Source organism: Myotis lucifugus, unplaced genomic scaffold (assembly GCF_000147115.1).
Source record: "Myotis lucifugus unplaced genomic scaffold, Myoluc2.0 scaffold_432, whole genome shotgun sequence".
Taxonomy (NCBI): Eukaryota; Metazoa; Chordata; class Mammalia; order Chiroptera; family Vespertilionidae; genus Myotis; species Myotis lucifugus.
Window position 1 is genome coordinate 334,954 of NW_005871480.1, and position 21,198 is coordinate 356,151.

General features: G+C 46.7%; 1 protein-coding gene across 1 annotated transcript in view; it reads left to right on the plus strand.

The window, feature by feature from the left end:
- SDCCAG8 (serologically defined colon cancer antigen 8) overlaps nucleotides 1-21,198 on the plus strand; it is a 200,558-nt gene that overhangs the window by 37,925 nt on the left and 141,435 nt on the right. The window contains exons 6-8 of the mRNA XM_023744152.1: nucleotides 3,853-3,953; nucleotides 4,097-4,235; nucleotides 16,303-16,455. Of these exons, the coding sequence (XP_023599920.1) occupies nucleotides 3,853-3,953; nucleotides 4,097-4,235; nucleotides 16,303-16,455 (393 nt within the window). The remainder of the gene's footprint in view (nucleotides 1-3,852; nucleotides 3,954-4,096; nucleotides 4,236-16,302; nucleotides 16,456-21,198) is intronic.

Sequence of the window (21,198 nt, forward strand, 5' to 3'; positions counted from 1 at the left end):
AGCTGATTGATGTTTCTCTCTCATCGATGTTTCTAACTATCTCTCTCCCTTCCTCTCTGTAAAAAATCAATAAAATTTATTTAAAAAAAAAACAACAAAAAAAAAACCCCATGGGTTTTTTTCTCTATTATATTGCCTTTTACATTGTCCTTGAAGATGATGAGAAAACTATTTTAAAAGGAAGGAACAATGTTTACATTGATTCCAAGCCTGGCAGTCACTTAGGAATTTGAGTCTCTTCTCAATCGGTCATATAGTCCCTTGTCTCTGTTCTTACATTTCAGCGCTTCGCCTCCTAAAATAAATGTCAACCTTCTCAGTTCGGTTTTCTGCTTTGTCAGCATGTCATGGGCTCATGTTCTACTTAATAACAGGACACAGTGGAAGGCCTCCGCTTGTGCTGTCAATGAAAATCTTTGTCTATCTGATCCCCTGGCCTCAGCTGGTATTCAGCTTCTTTCACTTCTTCTCGAGAATTTTGAGTTTATTCTGACTTTGAAGAGTTGCCAGCTCTTGGTGGGGTGGAGTTCTGTCTTTATGCAGAACGAGAAGCATGACCGCTCCAGGAGCTGTATTTCCTGCATGACTTTAACATGACATTTGCAAAACCATATCCCACCGAGGACAGATCAGGAGTCTCCTGGCCGCTGTCTGGGGACAGCAGCTCTAAGCTGCTTGGTTGATCTTTTAAGCACGTAGTGAAGTGAGTGCATGACACAGGAATGAGGTGGGCGCTTGAAAAGGAGACCAGACCACCCATGTGTTTGTGGTGTTTTGAGGGCGTTAGGGACTTTCTGGAGAGTCTACTTAGCTGCTGATAACACTGGACTGATTTGAAACATTGCCTTGAAGTCCTGGTGTTCCTGAGCTGCTGCCTTTCATTATGCCACAAGGTAGGTCAGAGCGACAATCATCTCTTTTTCTTGCTCTACCATCAAAATACCTCTTCCATCAGGATGGAGCTGCTGGTATTAAATTTCTTTCTGCTGCTCCTGCGCCTTGGAGAAGTGTCACTGCTCAGAGAGAAGTGATTGCTGTTGTACATGCGGGACTCTTGTCCAGCTCGTGATTTGGGGCGGGTCGTCGGCAATTCTCAGTAAACTTGGCTTTGAAAGACCATGGCTGGGGCTTCCCAGAAATGAGGAACAAGGAAATGTTGAAGTCAGCCTTCCCGACTTGCTTTCTAGAAGCAGCGATAATACTTGTTAATGATGCTTTAAAATGCTCCAAACTAGCAATGACTGTGGGCTAACCTGGCTGGGCATTAAAGGCATTTCCCAGGCACTCCATCGGTCAGGGTGACGCTCATGTATATCTACACGTATATGTCAGACCAAGTCTCTCTTCTCCTTATTTCACACATTTGGCCCAGGTGATTCATGGGCTTGCTCAGTCCTGTTTGCTGAGCCCCTAAAATACCACATACTCATTAATTGGGCCCAGAACTGACCCCCATGCTCCTTCCCGCATCCTCTTTTTTTTAAAAATTGATTTCAGAGAGGAAGGGAGAGGGGGAGAGAGAGAGAAACGCCCATGATGAGAATCATTGATCAGCTGCCTCCTGCACACCCCACACTGGGGATCAGGCCCTCAACCTAGGCATGTGCCCTGACTGGGAATTGAACCCTGACCTCCTGGGTCATAGGTCGATGTTCAACCACTGAGCCACGCTGGCCGGGCTGAAAATTCTTTGAACCAGAGCAACTCAATCATTTATCTTCCAGTTCTAAATAGTCTGATGACTTTTTAAATTTGGATCATAAAATAGGGGAACTGGGAGGGAGTTTTATGTCACCTCTTTCAATGCCCTCCTGTGGCCAGATCATGAGTTCATTTGTTCTTTTGTTGTTGATTTCCTTGAGCATCTAGTGTGGCAAACCACTCAGCAGAGGATATACTGAAGAGAGGTTCAATGTATTAAGCACAAGACGCTCATCTGTTAGGTTTTGATCCTGTTGTGATAGGTACAAACACTGGGCTTCTCGTTAATTCTTTCTGTTTGGAACCTTGGCCTTGATGCTGCCATGGTGCCAGGAACAGGTCAGGTTTCAGGCGAGTCGTCACTGGACTGTCAGTGGGTGTGAGACGTGCTGGCCTGAAGAGTGGCCTTTTTCTTCTTCTAGAAGGATAGTCTCTCCTTGGATTGCATATTCTCAGTGCAGCCAGTCCCCGTGTGTGTTAGCGCTCATTTAAAAGTGTAAATAGCCCCAGACGGTTTGGCTCAGTGGATTGAGCATTGGCCTGTGGACTGAAGGGTCACAGGTTTGATTCCAGTCAAGGGCACATGCCTGGGTTGCAGGCTTGATCCCCAGTAGGGGGTGTGCAGGAAGCAGCCGATCAATGAGTCTCTCTCATCATTAGTGTTTCTGTCTGTCTCTCCCTCTCTGAAATCAATAAAAAATATATATTTTTAAAAGTGTAAATTAATATACATTCAGTTTTGCTTGCATTTAATTTAGTTATCACATAACTAGAATAATTTGCTTTGACTCCCACTTTTTCACATAATCATCGTGTTTTATTATATTTTCTAAAAAGATGTAACTTTTTTCATTTTCTTTAGAATAAAAACATTACAGTAAATTTTATTTCTCAACTTAAGCACATCAGGAAATCTAAAATAAGGTTACCATGCTCTCATGAATTTTATGGTATTTGCAGCAATCTATTCTTTTTTTAAACAAAAAGAGCTTTTATGAAACTTAATAATTGTAACTTTGTTCAGTATTACATATTTCTTAAAATATGGCTGTTTTCCAAATACCACAAATAGTTTAAATCATTTTATCTGTTAGAGATCTTTTTAAATGGAGTCACTGGTTCATTCTGAAAGCAGCTCAAACTCAGAGTTTATAATCTTTGAAATCATGACTCAAAGTTTGCTAAATTAAAAAGAAAATCACAGTTGGCCGTTTTCTGATCGTTTAGAACTTGGCAATGAAGAGGAAATTGCAAGCAATGACTCCAGCTGAACTTGAAACCACAGTTTAAAACTTGGGCTCTTTAGCAAGACACACAACACTCCAACTTACAGTTTTTTAACTCTGTGTGTATAGAAAGTTTCCCACCTCACTTTCTCTTTGGTCTACTGGTCATTTTAATCCAGTGGACAGATTCCAAATGTCCTGGGTCCTTTTATGTGGGTTTATTTAACCCATAAGAATGGATCCACGCTGTTTCTCATGCCAGGGCACTTGGCATTCCCTTCACTTCTCTCCAGGAGAAAGAGCTTGGCTAAGGGCACTTCTGAGAACTGCCCAGATGGGGGAGGGGAGGGGCGAGGCAATGAGGAGACCCAGTGGGATGAGATTGTGTGACCTTGTGAGTATTATATGGGTGACCAGGGCATTTGAGGGGTTCAACAGTACTTACCCATTGAAAGAAGAAAGGTGTTCATAAGGAGGTGAAAGAATTTAATTGGAAGAGGAGAGTGAAAAGGAGGCCTGAGAGGCAGATGAAAAGGAAAAGACATTGCCCGGCCGGCGGGGCTCAGTGGTTGAGCGTCTGCCTATGACCTGGGAGGTCACGGTTCGATTCCCGGTCAGGGCACATGCCCGGGTGTGGGGCCTGCAGGAGGCAGCCGATCAATGATTCTCTCTCATCACTGATGTTTCTATCTCTCTCCCCCTCTCCCTTCCTCTCTGAAATCAATACAAATATATTTTAAGAAAAGGGAAAGGACATATATTTGTTCAAGTAGATGAGAGAACTGGCGGTGTAAGCTACCTTAGTTGTCGCTTCTTCATATGTTTGCCTCTGTTTTGGAGCACAGTCCCCAGCTTCTCTACTTTGTTGCTTTTTTCCTTTTCAAACTAATTTCCCCTTTTCTGGGCCTTCATCTGCATCCCCCAGGGTGCCAGCGTCTCCACAGTGGCCCTTGTCCAGCAGATGCCATCCAGCCCGATGCTCCCGCCTCCCCGCTGCCCTGCCAGCCCCGCGAGCGAGGACAGAGGGCCCTTCTCTGCCTGCGCTGTGTGTTGGGCCGCCCGCCCACTGGCTCCTCTTCTGATGCGTCTTCAGGCTTGTTTCTTCCTGACCTAGGAATGCACGAGCGTTCGGTCCTTTCTTGCTTTGAATGTCCTTTTTGTGCCGACAGGGAGAGAGATGACTTCATGTCCGCGCTGGTTTCCGCGAGGAGCAGCTTGGCGGACGTGCAGCAGAGGGAGGCGGGCGCCTACGAGCAGGTGAAGCGTGCCGTGCAGATGACGGAGGAGGCCAACCTTGAGAAAACCAAGGCAAGTCTAGCAGGGTCCGAGCCAGGCAGGCCATCATGGCCCCCTTTCCCATGTCTTCCCTTATTCTTCCACAGCTAAACTCTTCTTTCTAAACATGCAACGTGAATGCCCATCTGTTAATGTTAACTTTGCTAAATTAAACCAATTTCCACTTGGAGAGTTCTTACTCCTCTGCAGATACTCTTCTATTGCTGTTCAGAGAACATGGTACATTGTGGTCAAGGATGTTGAGAGGCTTGTGTGCTCAATCTTTTTATTTGATGACTAGAGGCCCGGTGCATGGATTTGTGCACTGGTGGGGTCCCTCGGCCTGGCCTGCACCCTCTTGCAATCTGGGACCCCTCAGGGGATGTTGGAGGTCCAGTGCATGGATTCGGCCCAATCCCTGCAAGCTGGGCCAAAAGACTCCACCAGTGCACGAATTCGTGCACCGGGCCTCTAGTATGCATATGAGATCTTTGGTCAATCTCTTCCCACCCTTCCCCTCTCCCCTCCCCCTTTCCCTCTGAGATTCATCAGTCTGTTTCATGTTTCCATGCCTGTGCGTTGAGCATCTGCCCCCTGGTGGTCAGTGCGCATCATAGCTACCGGTTAAATGGTCGAACTGTCGCTTAGGCTTTTATATATACAGGTAATTTTTAATGGTGTGAAAATCTTGACACCCATAAGTACATGTTCATGTGTAACTAAAGACAGATGTGTTTTTTTCTATACACAGTGAATTTCTAATATATATACTAGGAGCCCAACACACGATTCGAAATCATGCGGCACTGCCCACCCTTGAGTCACCAGTCCAGCCCTGCCTCGCTCTCTGGCCCTTGAAGCAGCCACAACTGCTGCTGATCAGGCCCTCCCCCAGTGCAGGCGCGCGGAGGCCCCTGCCACCCTGCCCTGGACGCTGCGCACACAACCTCCTCCTGTGTGGTCGACCCGTTACAGCCTTCTGGTTAATTAGCATATTTCTCTATTATATATATATTTTATTGATTTCAGAGAGGAAGGGAGAGGGAGAGATAGAAACATCAATGATGAGAGAGAATCATTGATTGGCTGCCTCCTGCACGCCCCCTACTGGGGATCAAGCCCGCAACCCAGGCATGTGCCCTTGACCAGAATCAAACCCAGGACCCTTCAGTCTGTAGGCTGAGGCTCTATCCACTTAGGCAAACCGGCTAGGGCTGTCCACAGGGAATTTTGAGAACATCCAAATATGCCACAGAGAATAACATATGGGTATATAATAGCATCTTAGCTATGAGACTGGATCCACGGTACATACTAAATCAGGCATGTTCAAAGATAATGATGACGACAGGAAGAGCTCTTACTTGGTGACCGGCAGTGCTGTCGGAGCTTTGAATAATAGGAGTTACTGCTGGGTCATTGCTATGTTTGGGGCCACACCTCAATCCATTAAAGTTGCTCTGTATTTCCCTACACACAGTGGCCACATGTAGCTGCGGTGACTGTATCAGACAGCGCGGATACAGACAGCATTTCCATCACCACGGAGAGGTCCGGGGGTAGCATTGGTCCAAGCCTATGGCAGCATCAGTGTTTTGCTCAGAGACTGGGCTGCTCTACAGTCACCGCCGTATCCACTTGTCTCTCTATCAAGTTCATCCCACCTCTTCCCAGACCACTGGCCCATCACTCTTTTCATTACGAGCCCCTGTGCCTTCCGGAACGTATGCTCAGTTCTGACCAAACTCTCAAACATACTTTACTGTTTCCTTCAACACAACACTGCTGTTTCTTCATTTGTACTGATGTCTAGTTGTCCCTCCCTCAGAGCCTCCAGCAAAGGCCCTTTGCCTCTCATTCATCTCATCCGGGGACGATGGGGGTCAGCGTTCACCTCATTCCTGACTCCTGTCCCCAGGCCTTCCCCTGGCCCCTGCTTTCAGCTCCCAGTCCTCATAGAAATCATTGCTGTCTCCTCGCCCTAATTTTAATCGAAGTCAATTCTCACTCTAGTGGATGCTATTTGACACTTCTTTTTTTAAAGAAATGCATCTGTTTTATTACCTGGGCTGTTAAAATAGTTGTGGTATCTTTGACACTTTTTAAGAGCTTTAGCCTCTGACCCTTTCCCCGTCTTTGTCCAGCCGGGCGGCTAAAGCATAAATACCGCAGACTGGGTGCTTACACAACAAACATTATTTCTCGCAGTTGTGGAGGCTGAGAAGCCCATATCAAGGCACGGCAGGTTCAGTGTCTGCTGAGAACCACTTCCTGGTTATAGACAGCCATCTGCTCCCTGCATCCTCGCGTGGTGGGAGGGGTGAGGGTGTTCTCTCTGGTCCCTTTTATTTTATTATTATTTTTAAAAATATATTTTTATTGATTTCAGAGAGGAAGGGAGAAGGAGAGAGAGAGATAGAAACATCAATGATGAGAGCGAATCATTGATCGGCTGCCTCCTGCAAGCCCCCTGCGGAGGATCGAGCCTACAACCCAGGCATGTGCCCTTGACTGGAATCGAATCTGGGACCCTTCAGTCCCTAGGTCGATGCTGTATCCACTGAGCCAAACCGGCTAGGGCTCTCTGGTCCCTTTTAAAAATAGATATTTTTATTGACTTCAGAGAGGAAGGGAGAGGGAGAGAGAGAGACAGAAACATCAATGATGAGAGAGAACCATCCATTGGATCGGCTGCCTCCTGCACTCCCCCAATGGGGACTGAGCCAGCAACCGGGGCATGTGCTGACCAGGAATCAAACCGTGACCTCCTAGTTCATAGGTCAGTGCTCAACCACTGAGCCACACCGGCCAGGCTGGAGTCCCTCTATAATCCATTCACGAGGGCTCCACCCTCATGACCTGATCACCCCCAATGGTCCCACCTCCTAACACCATCACATTGGAGGGGAGGGGTGAACGTATGGACTTTGGAGGGGCAGGGCTATTCATTCTGCAGCATCTCCACCTTCTCCTCCCATCACTTAAAGGTTTCAGTATCCATGTTGTAACGTATGTATACCTGGTCCCTACATGGCCCCCCACCCTTTGGCCTCCTGGCCCCCGTCCCCCCTGTTCTACTGTCACTCCCACGTTAGCCGAAGCGTCCATGAGCACCCCGATTCTGAACCTGCTCTCTCTGGCCCTTCTCCTGCTCCCCATCCGTTAAACCTACTCAGGGTCCTCTCTGCTGCCTTTACTGTTCAGCCTCATCTCACATCGCATTTTATCTGCTGCCCCAGGACCGGCTTCTTCCCTTTCCATTTCAGTGTGAATTTCCAATCCCTGACTGAGCTCATGTTCACTGCCCCCAACGCTGTGTTCTGGCCCCTGAATGGCAGCTTTGTCCACGGACATGCCCTGCGGGAAGCCTGGATGGCAGCCCCGCTTCCCGGACTCCAGCCAATCGCGACACACCGATCTTCGTGTCTGAGGCTCTTGGACTTCCCTCCTCGCTGCCCTTTCTTGTGATCTCTGGAGTGATGAGTTATGAACGCCTGTCCCCCTCTTCACCCCGTTCCACGTCAGCCAGACGCGGTCTTTCTTAGCAGATGCAATCATGTGACTGTCCTCCAGGGATTCCCACACCCTCTCTGTGCATGAGGTCTGTCATACGCGCTTCCCTTCACCCTCCAGCGCCACTTCCTGTGACTCCCCTCTCACACCCCGTCCTCCCACAGGCTCAGGCGGGAGGGTCTGGTGCTGGGGATGGTCACCTAGAGTTACCAGACCTCGCTCAGCTTCCAGCCCCGCTGTTGGCCAGCCGCGGGCCGTAGGGCAGGTTATTTCATTCTCTGTGCCTCAGCTTTTCCTCATCTGTAAATGGAAATGCTATCCGACTCATCGGATTGTTAATGGAACTGTATTTTAGAATGTGTGTGTAGGTTATTTTTTAATCTTCACCCGAGGATATTTTTTCCATTCATTTTTAGGGAGAGTGGAAGAGAGAGGGAAAGACAGAGAGAAACATCGATGTGAGAGGAACACATCGATTGGTTGCCTCCTGCACGCCCCCTGACCAGGCCCGGGCCGGGGAGGAGCCTGCAACTGAGGTACGTGCCCTTGACCGGAATCAAACCCGGGACCCTTTGGTCCTCAGGCCGACGCTCTATCCACTGAGCCAAACTGGCCAGGGCCATGTAGATTGTTTTGTAGAAACTCTGGCACAAACCATTTTCTCAGTAGGTGATGGTGATGGTTGTTAATTCCCCGATGATGCCGTTTCCTGGCCAGTTGGGGTCTTCGTACCTGCCACGCAAATTCTCCTTCCCTCCCCTGGACATCGTCTCTATTTCTCAGATCTTAGCTTGCGTGCCACTCTCCCTAGAAAACCTCTGCTCCCATGTCCAGATGTGATGTAACTCTTATGTATCTTTATAGCAGGTTCCTCTGCCTGGCACTGGTGACATTTGGGGCTACATAATTCTTTGTTTTGGAGGGTGTCTACACATTGTAAGATTTTTAAAAAATATTTTTTTATTGATTTTAGAGCGGAAGGGAGAGGGAGAAAGAGATAGAAACATCAATGATGAGAGAGAATCATGGATCAGCTGCCTCCTGCACGCCCCCCACTGGGGATGGAGCCCACAACCCGGGCATGTGCCCTGACTGGGAATCGAATCGTGACCTGGTTCATAGGTTAATGTTCAACCACTGAGCCAAGCCGGCCAGGCAGTTTTAAGATATTGAGCTGCATCTCTGCCCCTGCCCACTAGATGCCAGGACCACACCCTCTTCCCCAAGTTCTGACAACCAGGAATGTCTCTAAACATTGCAGATGTCCCCCCGGGGGAGGGAAAGGGGGCAGAATTGTCTCAGTTGGGAGCCACTCATTACATCATTCATCCAAATGAATCACTATTGCCTGTTGGCCTGGGTGCTTCATTAAGCTTCACAATCTCTGGAAGGAATAGGAATGTATCCATCTGTGCTCCTTTAAATCCCTAGCATCTTGCAAGGTGCTTAGCCCTTAATAGGTGCTCATTAAACGTCCCCTGAGTAAGGGGATTGCAGCCAGTTCTCACTAAGGCTCTGGAATTCCTTTATTCTCCTCTGCCCAGTTTACCCACTCTCCCAGCACCGGGAAAGTAAAGGCCAATCGCCCTGTTGGGTAGCATCGCTTTCAGCCCATCAGGCGTTGCTGAAGAAAGCCAAGCCCACAGGAGAGTAACCCCGGTCTCCCTCGGTGTCACACGTCCCTTTAACAATCCGCACATCCTTGAGCCGGAATGTCACTTCCTTCCTCTCCCAGCCCTGCTCCCAGCCCCCCCCCGTTCTCAGTCCACGACTCACTTTACTGAGCGCACAACCATTGACGAGCCTCCTCAGCACCTTCTCACTCCTCATGTGTCTGCTCCCCCTTTTCCTTGCTCATCCGGCTTCTTATTTCCCAAGACGAACCTCCTCCCTCAGTTCTTGATAGCGCCTGCGGGTAGGATTTCAGGGACCCTGGGCTACTTGTGGTCACTTCTTTACCTTTCATCCTTCCTGCATCACTGTGTCCCTGCTCATCCATCTACATCCGTTGTTTTTGTTTAAACAGCAGGAAGCGGCCTTTTCTTAATCAGCTTCCCCTTAGCTGATTACCTGCTCCCGTCATGCAGGGCAGACCTGTGGGTGGCGTGAATGGCAGGGGACACCCCTCAGCCGGGCTTCCAGCACCTGTAGTCCATCCCTGCAGCTGCCCTGCCCGCTCGGGGGTCCCCCAACTTCTGGGTCCCCAGACCCGTGACCCCATCTCAGTTCTCATCGGATGCAACCCTGCGGTTTGGACATGTGTTCATGTCCGATCCTAACACCATTTCTTTCCTTGATGGACCCGATAGTTTACTCTTGGGCCTCTTTCTGTTGCTCTCGTCTCCTCCTCTGAGTCTCTTTTCTGTTGGTTTGCACAAGCCTTCAGTGCAGACCTTCTCAGGGCCTTTGCCGTGTTCCTGAATGTCCCGGCCTGTGTATCTTCTCTCGTGGCCAAACCATGCCCTGCGTGGGAACAGCCCACGTGGTGCCTTCAGCTCTAACCGGCCTCCTGAGCTCGGGCCTCCACTTCCCTGGCGACTGGCCCGCTTTCCAGGAATTACACTCCACAGCAGCTGACACACCATAAACCAGAGGATTAGTTCCCTCTGCCTTCCTGCCCACCCCTCCTCTCCCTTCCCTTTTTGTGTGATTTTTATGCAAAAGGCCAATGAGAGACGCCACAGACCTGACTTTTAAGGTACCGTTTCCTGTATTAGCGTTTTCAGATAATGGCATCACTCTCTAGATGCCAACAGTCCTTTCACGTATCTTGGCTTTCCCTACCCCTCACCCTTGACCTGTTATCATAACCGAGCTCACCCTCTCTCTTCAGAGCCCCTTACTCTGAGCTATGCCCTCCCATCCCTGTCCCCCTGCCCTGGTTCACGCCCTGGTCTTCCCATGCTCTAGGCTCGAATGCAGACGATTGCAGTAGCCCCTTAAATGGGTCTCCCCTGGGCCTCCTCATGCCTGTGATTCCTCACATGATGCCAGAGTCTCTCTGTGACCCCCTGTTCAGGGGAACACAGGGCGGCCTCCTCAGGGCGACCGTCCAGATCTGCCACCACACGGCCCCACGCCGACTGTTCTGTCCTCGCCTTTCACCGCACTTTCATGGGACCCACAGACGGCCATTCCCATGAGCCTGTTCATGCTCGACTTTCTGCACCGGATCCATCTGAGATTCCTAGTCAAACCTGTGAGTGCGACTCCAGAGGTTGTCTTCCCAGAGGCTTTCATTAGTCTTGTCCTCCTCTCTTCCCATTGATCCGTGTGTCACTTTGGTGTCTGTTTGCATAGCTCTCTCCACCAGAAGACCTGAAAAGTCAGTCTGTGAGTGGCATCTACCATTGTATTCCTCACTCGGCCATTTATGTAGAAATTGCACAATATATGTGTGTTGAGTTGAATGAAAGTCAATAATTCACTTTGAATATGAACATGAAATTTTAGTTAGTGGTTTTAAAAATGTAACAGTTAAGAACTAGAGAGCCTATTGCATTTTAAAAAATATTTTCTAAATTGATATCAGAGAGGGAGAAAGATAGAGAAACATCATTAACATCATTGATCCGCTGCCTCCTGCACGGCCCACACTGGGGATGGAGCCTGCAACCTGGGCATGTGAACTTGCCCAGAATCAAACTTGGGACCCTTTAGTCTGCAGGCCAACGCTCTATCCACTGAGCCAAACCGGCTAGGGCTCTATAGCATATTTTGCTGAATTATTAATAATGCAAGGTTTGATTTCTAAGCAGTTTACAAAATGCAGTGCAAATCTACTGGTTTTTCTCTAAGATATGTTAAAACATTAGTAGTTTTGCTTTCTGGGAATAAAAACTGAGCCAACATACATACTTTAATTTTGAAACCAACTACTTTGTTAGTGAGCTATGAAATGGTACTTTGTTCTGGTAGTTCCTTGATATTTGGTGCCACCTAGTGTTCGACTTTGCACAATGCATGCAAGTAAGTAAAAAAGTAATCTTATGTATACAGTATATACATTTAGTGGCAGTGAAAACACCTGAGAAATTTATAAGACAACAGATTTATAAAAGATAAAATCATAATTTTGTACCTACAGATTCCATTGTAGAACTACTTTGGATCAGATTTTACCCGCCACTCTCTAGGTTTTTGATCTTGAACAAGTTACTTAATGGCTCCAAGCCTCAGTTTCTTCAACTGAATGATAAGAACCACTTAACGTTTAGTGAGGGCGTTAAAGAAATTAGCCCACAGAAGCCATTTAGCAAAGTGCCTGGTTCACAGTAAGTGCTCAGTAAATGTTTTTGTTTTTCTTTGAAAATTGCAAATCATTATAGTGGAGATAATCTTAAAAGAGGCAAAAAAATTAACCTGGGACTAAAGGAGGGTGAAAAAGCAGAGGCTTTTCAGTGCTGCCTCGGGAGAGCTACCAGTAGGAAGGTGATTAACCCGCTGCAACCGGACTGCCTCTTTCCGAAGGGAGGTGGTAGGCTTCGGCATGACGTAACCCCAAGCCTATATCAATGACATAGCCTTGCCAAGAAAGATTGTTTTTTTTCAAAAATACCAACGCAGTAGGTTGAATAAATACCCCCAAACCTTTTTATTTTTCCTCCTTTTTAAGGATCCAAATTATTTTTTTTTTCCTGGACTAAGGCAGAACCAGAAAGGCAAGAATGAGAAACCTGAATTTAAAAAAAACAATCACAAAAGCGTTGGATATTTGATTGCAGTCACAGGCATCGAAAATAATTCTTCTGGATACTTACATTATCTTCCACAAAACAAAAACAAGTGATAAGTAGCTTGAACATGGGAGGTAAGGATAAGGCTGGTTGATTGGTTTCTGGTAAGCGAGAGTTTATACATGAAATATCAGTATTGATGCCATTCATACGTTAAGTGCTTAAAACACGCTGGTAACCATTTTTATTTTGTGGGCTTTATTTCATAAAAAATAAAAACATTTTCATATGTTTTAAAGTTTGCATTCATAAGTGTGAACAGTGTATCTTTCATTAGATCTTTAATTCTGTAATGATGAATCCTATCACAGGGTTTCTAGGAGCCTGACCCTGGCAGTTGGGAAGGACTTTTTTATATGAATAGGTTTCCTATTTTAAAAATGGAGTCAACTGCCCAGCCAGTGTGGCTCAGTGGTTGAGCATCGACCTGTGAACCAGGAGATCCTGGTTCGATTCCGGTCAGGGCATATGCCCGGGTTGTGGGCTCGATCCCCAGTGTGGGGTGTGCAGGAGGCAGCTGATCCAATGATTCTCTCTCATCATTGAGGTTTCTATCTCTTTCCCTCTCCCTTCCTCTCTGAACTCAATAAAAATATATTTAAAAATAAATAAATAAAAATGGAGTTAACTAGATAGATATTTCTTTTAGAAAATGTGGTTTAATAGACCAGGACTGGGAACATCAAGAATGACCACAGATAAAGGAATTTCCCAGGAGAGAAGGTCCCTGAGGACTGAGGGTACTGGGTGGGGAAGCACAATGTCCCCACTCCTCAGACCTGCGGCCATTTCCACCATTTCCAGCGGGTGCTCGGGGGGCGGGGAAGGCACCCCTTGGCCTCTGCTGGAGAAATGGGGTCTGCAGGCCCGACATTAACGCAGTCCCCTCTGATGACCTATCAGTTCATCGTGATTGACTGTTCACTGGCCTGGCCTTTGAGAATTCGGTTATGCCTTCACCAAATGGTTAGATGAGTATAATCAGGGCGTTCCGAAGCAGCTGGGATCCCGAAAACTAGGAGCTGGAACCCTAGGTTTAAAAGAAAAAGCTTTAATGGAAATGCTGTATACATATTTATTTTTAAATTAATTTTAAATGTTTTTTAAAAAACGATTTTTAGAGAGAGGAGATGGGGTCAGGAGAGAGAGAGAAACATTGATCAGCTGCCTCCTGCATACCCCTACCAGGGACGGTGCCTGCAACCCGGGCATGTGCCCTGACAGGGAATCTAACCAGCAACTTTTCAGTGCACAGGGCAATGCCCAACCAACTGAGCCACACTGGCCAGGGCTGTAAAGATTTACTTAGTAGAACCAAATCTTTCTCATAGGTGATGTCCATTGTAAGAGAAAGAGTAAACCTATTTCTTAATTCCAATAGTTTTAAGCCTTAATATTTTTTTTCACTTTGACCTGGCATATATATTAATATTAAAAAAAAGGAAAGTCAGTGCTATGTTGCAATATGGAATCATTGGTCACACACCAAGAGCCATCGATAACCAGTGTTTAATCAGTATTTTGGTTTGGTGTCTCATCACAGGTGGCCAGTCCTAGAACAGAGGGCCAACCTCACGCGAAGGCTCCCGTGGTTTTGTTTGGGTGGCTCGCAGCTTCTTGCTTGTCCTCTTGCTTTAGAGCATCCTCTCTTGGCATCAGGCCGCTCACTGTCAGCATCCTTCCCTACTCCTGCTCCTCAGCTGATTGGCTTCCCTGAATGGATCTTTCGCTCCTCGTGTCGGCCTGATCTTTGGATCGTCCGCACCCCCTTCCACTGTTTCTGCACTTAAAAATGGTGACACCCGGCCCAGCTGGGTGTGGCTCAGCAGTTGAGTGTCAACTCCAGAACCGAAAGGTCACTGGTTCGATTCCTGGTCAGGGCACAGGCCTGGGCTGTGGACTTGAACCCCAGTAGGGGGCGGGCAGGAGGCAGCAGATCAATAATTCTCATCATTGATGTTTCTCTTTTCCTCTCCGAAATCAATAAAAATATATTTTTAAAAAACGTTGACTCCTCAGTTTTTGTTCAATAGTACTTTTATTCTTTCATTATATTAGCAGAAGTTATGAACATTTGTATTAGGTTCATATAAAATATCTTTCACAAGAGAAATTGTATGCCTAAAGCACAAAAGTCTCTAATTCATAATATTTCAAGTTCCAGGGGCTTAAATTTTAGAAAAATGTGCTTTTAAAATTTCTCTTAAAATCTAATTTAAAAAATTTTTATAAACATTCTCAACTTGAATTGGACTTGGGACTAGTTCCCTGGGAAGAGTCATTTTTTAGTAACTGTGGTTACTTGCCAGCTAATATGTGACAATTTAATTTTAACCTCCTACTTCATCTGGGCATACAGAACTTCCAGAAGAGTCAGGAAGAAATTGTAGTTTAATACTTCCCAGCTGAGGACTGAAAGCTCACATGTCCTAGATATTTATCATCTGTATTTATTGTAGCGCTCACCAGAGGGAAGCAGAGCTATGTGTAACTTACAGTTGGTGCTCACTGAGACCCACTCGTCTCCATTCACAGCAAATGTGACGGTGAGATTTATGACCACGCAGTATGTGAGTCACATGACACGTGGGTCTCTATCTTCAGGGGAAATAGAGGATGGACTAGGTGATATTGTAAGCAGGAGCCACTGGAATAAAACTAAGACACCTTAGGATGACTCTGATTTTCTATGTGAAGCAACCTAATTTTATTGGAATTTTTAAAAATTGGGGTTTTGAAGTCATCATTTATTATTGAGTATTATATATACACATAAGATGAATATAACCAAGAGGAAGTTATAGAATTTCTACTTCTGGAATTGCAGAGTGGGAAATTTAAACTAATGGACAGTTACGGATTTTTAAGTAACTAGAAATGGAAGATGGCAATTCTCATTTTATAAAACAAATATGATGTTTTGGTCTTTCCTTATCTTCACTTTTGATTACTATCTAATTCTTACTATAGTTATGGGTGTAAGGGGAGTGAACCAAATCTGACCTTAGTTATATTTAAAGAAGTTGGGTTATTATCTATCTATATAAAAGCCTAATACACAAATTTCCCTGTGGGGGTTCGACCAGAAGACCGATTGCTCACTATGACATGCGCTAACCAACAGAGGGCGGCGAGGAATGAAGGAAGGCCCTGATGGCCGGCCAGGCAGGGACCCTACCCATGCATGAATTTCGTGCACCAGGCTTCTAGTATAATGATAAAAAAACAGATGCTTGTATATAATGATAAGCTCAACATCTTTAAAAAAAATTTATGTTTAACATTTAAAATATTCAAATAACTTTAACCATGAGCAAATGAAAAATCAGTTAAATTGGATACTTGCGTATTTCTTGTAGTATAAACATGATACTACATGCGAATCGAAATAAATGTAACTCGAATACTGTTACAAATTATCTAGTTGACTTTATAGTGTGTCTTTTTAAAATAAATATATTTATTGATTTCAGAGAGGAAGAGAGAGAAAGGGAGAGATAGAAACATCAATGATGAGAGAGAATCATTGATCAGCTGCCTCCTGCACGTCCCCTACTGGGATCAAGCCCGAAACCTGGGCATGTGCCCTTGACCAGAATCAAACCTGAAACCATTCAGTCCACAGGCCGACCCTCTATCCACTGAGCCAAACCGGCGAGGGCTATGGTGTGTTTTAAGTATTTTAACACATTAAGCGCCCCGCCTGTTTTGTCTTCCGGATGGAAAGTATAGTATCAGTCACCGGTGACTGGCTGGGCGCTTAACGTGTTAAATAAAAATAAAGCTTAACTGTCTCATTTCCCCCTTATTTTTCCAAATTCCCAGCTCCCATGTACTGTCTTATTCCGCAGGCCCTAATCCAGTGTGAGCAGCTGCGGAGTGAGCTGGAGAGGCAGGCGGAGCGCCTAGGGAAGGAGCTGGCCGCTCAGCAGGAGAAGAGGACCGCCGACAAAGAGCTGATGAAGAGCGAGCTGACAAAGGAGCGCGAGGACATGGGGTCCAAGGTACTCCAGCATCGGCTCACTGTCCACACGGCAGGAGTGTGTGCGGTGGAGTCACCGATGGCTTGTAGGCTGCACTCTTTTCTTTTTTAATACATTTTTATTGATTTCAGAGAGGAAGGGAGAGGGAGAGAGAGAGAGAGAGAAACATCAATGATCGATCGGCTGCCTCCTGCACACCTCCTCCTGGGGATCGAGCCCGCAACCTGGCCATGTGCCCTGACCTGGAATTGAACCGTGACCTCCTGGTTCATAGGTCAACACTCCACCACTGAGCCATGCCGGTCAGGCCCCTAGGAATTTTAGATTGTCTGTCTCTCCAACCCACTAGAATCCATCGCTCACCCTCTGGTGATTCCTACAGCCTGAGTGCTCCCCTTGCGTCCAGTCTCACCTCTTCCTGACTGCTCTCCACACCACAGCCAGGACCGTTTTTCCAAAATAAACATCTCAGTATGGCAGTCTCTTGCCTCTTGCTTTACCATTCTTTATGTCTCCCTGCAAGCCCTTGGCTAAAATTCAGGATCCTCAAGCGCAGCATCAAGTTCTCCATTTTCCTTCCCCTCCTTGGCTCTTCAGTCTCATCTCCCTTGGCCTTTCTTTCTTGCATTGCATGCTCCTTTTAAAAAAATATATATTTTTTATTGATTTCAGAGAGGAAGGGAGAGGGAGAAAGAGATGGCAATAGGAGTGATGAAAGAGAATCGTTGATTGGCTTTCTTCACGCCCCACACTAGGGATGGAGCCCACAACTCGGGCATGTTAACTTGACCGAATCGAACCCGGGACCCGTTAGCCCGCAGGCTGACGCTCTATCCACTGAGCCAAACTGGCTAGGGCCACACTATCTTTTTATTTCAGGATCTTGCTTGTGCTTTGCCCCCTGCCTGGAGGAATCTTCCTCTGCCCACTCCAATGGATCCTTCAAAGTCCTTCTTGGTGCCACCTCCTCTCACAGCCTCCCGAGGATGAATTAGAGCCTCTCCCAGAGGCTCCCAAACTCAACTTATTGCAAGTTCCTGTTGAATTGTTTGTCTCCCCTGGTTTACTAAGAGTCCCCTGATGGTATGGCCTCTTAATACCCTCATAGCGTGGACATTCCGCTCACATAAAATGTGCTCCATATATTTTTGTTGAATGAACGAATATATACAAGAGGCAGCAAAAAGGCTCCATACCATGGAAAAGGTATGAATAAAATGCTGAGAATTCAGAGCCTCAGAATCCCTGTCTGCAAGAGATCATGGAAGGCTTCTTGGAGAAGGTGGCATCTCAGCTGAGCTTCAAAAAATAGGGGGGATTTAGAAATGCAGAGGATGGGGAGGAATTCTGGCCATACCGACATGACCAAGGCCTGGAGGGAGGTAAAACCGTGAGCTGAGAGACAATGGTATCGATTGCAAAGACCGGCAACTGTTCACACGTAGGAGATTTTGGTTTTCTGGTTAAGTGGAAGCTTTTGCCTCGCTGAGTAGTTCACTGTGTAAAAATATCTTGACGAGAGTCCCTGCTAAGAAAGGACAAGGGAGGGCTGAAATGCACCAGGCACTCTTCCAGGTGCTTCCACAGGTAACAGAGCCTCTTTCTCATGCTGACAATTCTTTCATGAATAACGGTGACAATAGAGACGCAATGTATTTCTGAGGCTGAGTCATGTGTCTTGCCCTCAGTGAGTCTTGGTTGTCATTTGATCTGTAGGCCCTGCCCTAAGTACAGGTGCAGGAGTAAAGGCTGCAAGTGGTCCCAGCGCTGGGGTGGGTGCTGTCACCAGCACATGGCAGAAAGTGGCGTTGGAGTAAAAGTCTTAGGGTTGAATCTAAATTGACCTGACTGTGACCGTGAAGAATTGGACCCCTCTCAATTTCAAGGGTAAATAATGGAGCTGATCTACTCAATGAATTGATTGGATTCGGTAAGATAATGTTTTGAGAGAACCTAATACAATACCTGACTTCGAGTCGACATTTCATACATTTTAGCTTGTGGCCTATTAGATAGATTTCCTGGGTCTTCATGTGAGTAAAAGCAGGCAGATTTGAATAGAAAGCCTAGCTCTACTTTTTAGTTATTAGCTTGAGTGGACTTGGGCAAATTACTTAATTTACTGAAGCTCACTTTTTCAGTTGAAAATTAATCCAATATAATTCTTCCTCCCGGGTATCAAGAGAGAATGTATATCTTACTGCCTCGCACAGGCAGTTCATGGGAGAGGGAGATGGACCGTTAATCACGATGTTGTAAATGTCCTGTAGTTACTGCCGGACCTGGCTTCCCCGCCTTCCAGCAGCAAGGCACGCTTGCTTGCACTTTAAGATTTCCTTCCTTCCTTCCTTTCTATTATTTGTCTTCTCTCTCCTTTATTTTAATGTAACAGTTTCATGTGGGTGGGCAGCTCTAGGTGCGCAGATGCCTTCTGCCCGGACAAATTTTGAATCATTCTCCCGCACAAGGCCCTTGCTGTGTGTTTATTGTCTTAAGTGATGGTCTTTGGTTGCACCGAGCCCCTCGGGCTTGTGCGTCCAGTCGGCCATTCGTCATCTGTGTACTGAGCTCCCACTGTTCATGCATTTCTTTACCTGGTTCCCGGGATAGTAACCCTTTGCTAGAATCCTTCATTCCTGTGCCTCTTGTGTAGGGAGCACCGCTTCGTCCCGTGCTCGCACACCAGGGGCTGAGTCACTGTAGAGTTTTCCGGGCTCTCGCAACCTGGGTGTCCTTGTCTCTGGCTCGCCCCTGTCAGAGTTGAAAGGACTTACCTGATCCGCCGCCCTGGGCACCGGCAGTGTCGCAGCTGTCCCTGTTCCTGCTGGCGCCGCAACAGATGTGGATGGAGAAGCTCCCGCAGAGCCATGCTGGCTTCCAGATGGTGGGCGTGGGGAGAAGAAGGTGTGACTCGGAGGGGAGGCTCGGGGGTGGGTGACAGGAGGGAGCAGACAGGTAACGGGCAGAGGAGAGAAGTGGGGGCGGCAGAGGGAGGGGTCAGATGGAGGGAGTGTGATATGCCACACGCCTTGTCATGCAAACAGACTCAGCATTTACAACGAGCGCTTCTCCTAACATGTCTAACAGTCACTTCAGAAACCACACAGTGATCATATGTTCACCGTACATATCTCCACAGAAGTCACATGTGATTTCTAGTAGCTGGTCATTAAAGTTTGGTGTATGGTAACTGTGTGGTTCCAGAGAAGCTATCATGACACACTCAGAATATGGATATTCATGAACTTGAATTTTTATATTAAGGAACTTAAATTAGTATTTTTGATTTGTTGCGTTGAGCTTCTTCTGACCTTTAGGTTTGAATTGGAATGTGCGTAAGGATGGTTTGTAGCTTGGCGTTAGTAAAGATAATTTTATGTACAAATCAGATTTGTAGCCAATCTTTTGATGATAAGAAGGACATATAAACAGCCGTAAGTCAAATAGACGACTGTCCACAATCCCCGGGAAAGTTAATGCAACTACTGTCTCGATTAGAAAATAGCCACCAGACTCATTATTTTCATATGTGGCAACTGGAGTTATGTGTTTCAAAGGCAACCTTGATTTTCTCACACAATTTTAGTTACTGACTTCAATTGTAAAACTGAATTTACATCCACATCATTGTGCACTGGTAGAATTCAAATGGTATTATTTCAAATTTGCTCTCAGTCCGTGTTTTAACAGTTTAGAAACTGATGGATAGCCCTCTATATTTTGCTCTGGGTGAGGCAGCATTGCTTCTTCATGTTAAAACTGCTAGCCCGGCTGGTGTTGCTCAGTTGGTTACACATCAGTCCAGGCATTGAAAGGTTGCTGGTTCAATTCCTGGTCAGGGCACAAAACTGGGGTTTCGGGTTTGATCCCCAGTTGGGCACATATGGAAGGCAACCAATTGATTTCTCTCTCTCTCTCTCTCTCTCTCTCTCTCTCTCTTGCCTCCCTCTCTCCCTTCCTCTCTCTAAAAATAAAAATAAAGCAATAAAATAAAACTGCTAATACAAATAAGAAATTAAGAGCCTAGAAAATGTTACTTACTGGGGAAGAGTAAAATGTAATTGCAAACAATAAAACTATGAAGGTTAAATCTAAGATCCGGAAAGCTGTTCTAACACTGAGAAGAGAAACCAAGACCCTGGTACCCATGGAGTCCCGCAGAAAAGCCATTTATTCTAATTATTTGTGCATTTAGCAAACATTTGGTGCCTCTCGAGGAGCGTGCCCTTGAGGCTCCTAGAAGTTCTGTGAGGAAACAGACACTGAAAACAGCTTGAGAAGTGCTGTGCCGGGGACGCGGAGGCTGGGTGCCACAGAGGTGGACAGAGGTGGTTGTAGGTGCCCGAGTGACAGTGGAAATACTCCAGCACCAGGACCGCATGGACAGCAGCCAATGACAATGGGTGGCGGCTGCAAACAGCAGGCAGGGCCACCCAGTGCAGGTTCCCTGAAGAGCCACCCTGAGTATATGAAGACGCTTCCGTTTGAGCTGGGAGCTGGGGGCCAGAAGAGCCTCCTGGAGGAGAAGAGATGTGGCTGAGGGGACTCCCACGGGAGGGATGGGCCAGGAGGTCATGGGAAGGCTGGGGGACCTCAGAGAGCCTCCTCTCCGGTGGCTTTGGGGGAGGGACTGCATTTCATAGGCCACCAGGAGCTCTCTCTGAAGTGCCTGCCCCTCCAGCTCTCCCAGTCATCAGCCCTCTCTGCCCTGTGTGTGGGAGAAGGGTTCGAGAGCTCTCTGATTCCCTGGCACCTCCTCTGAAA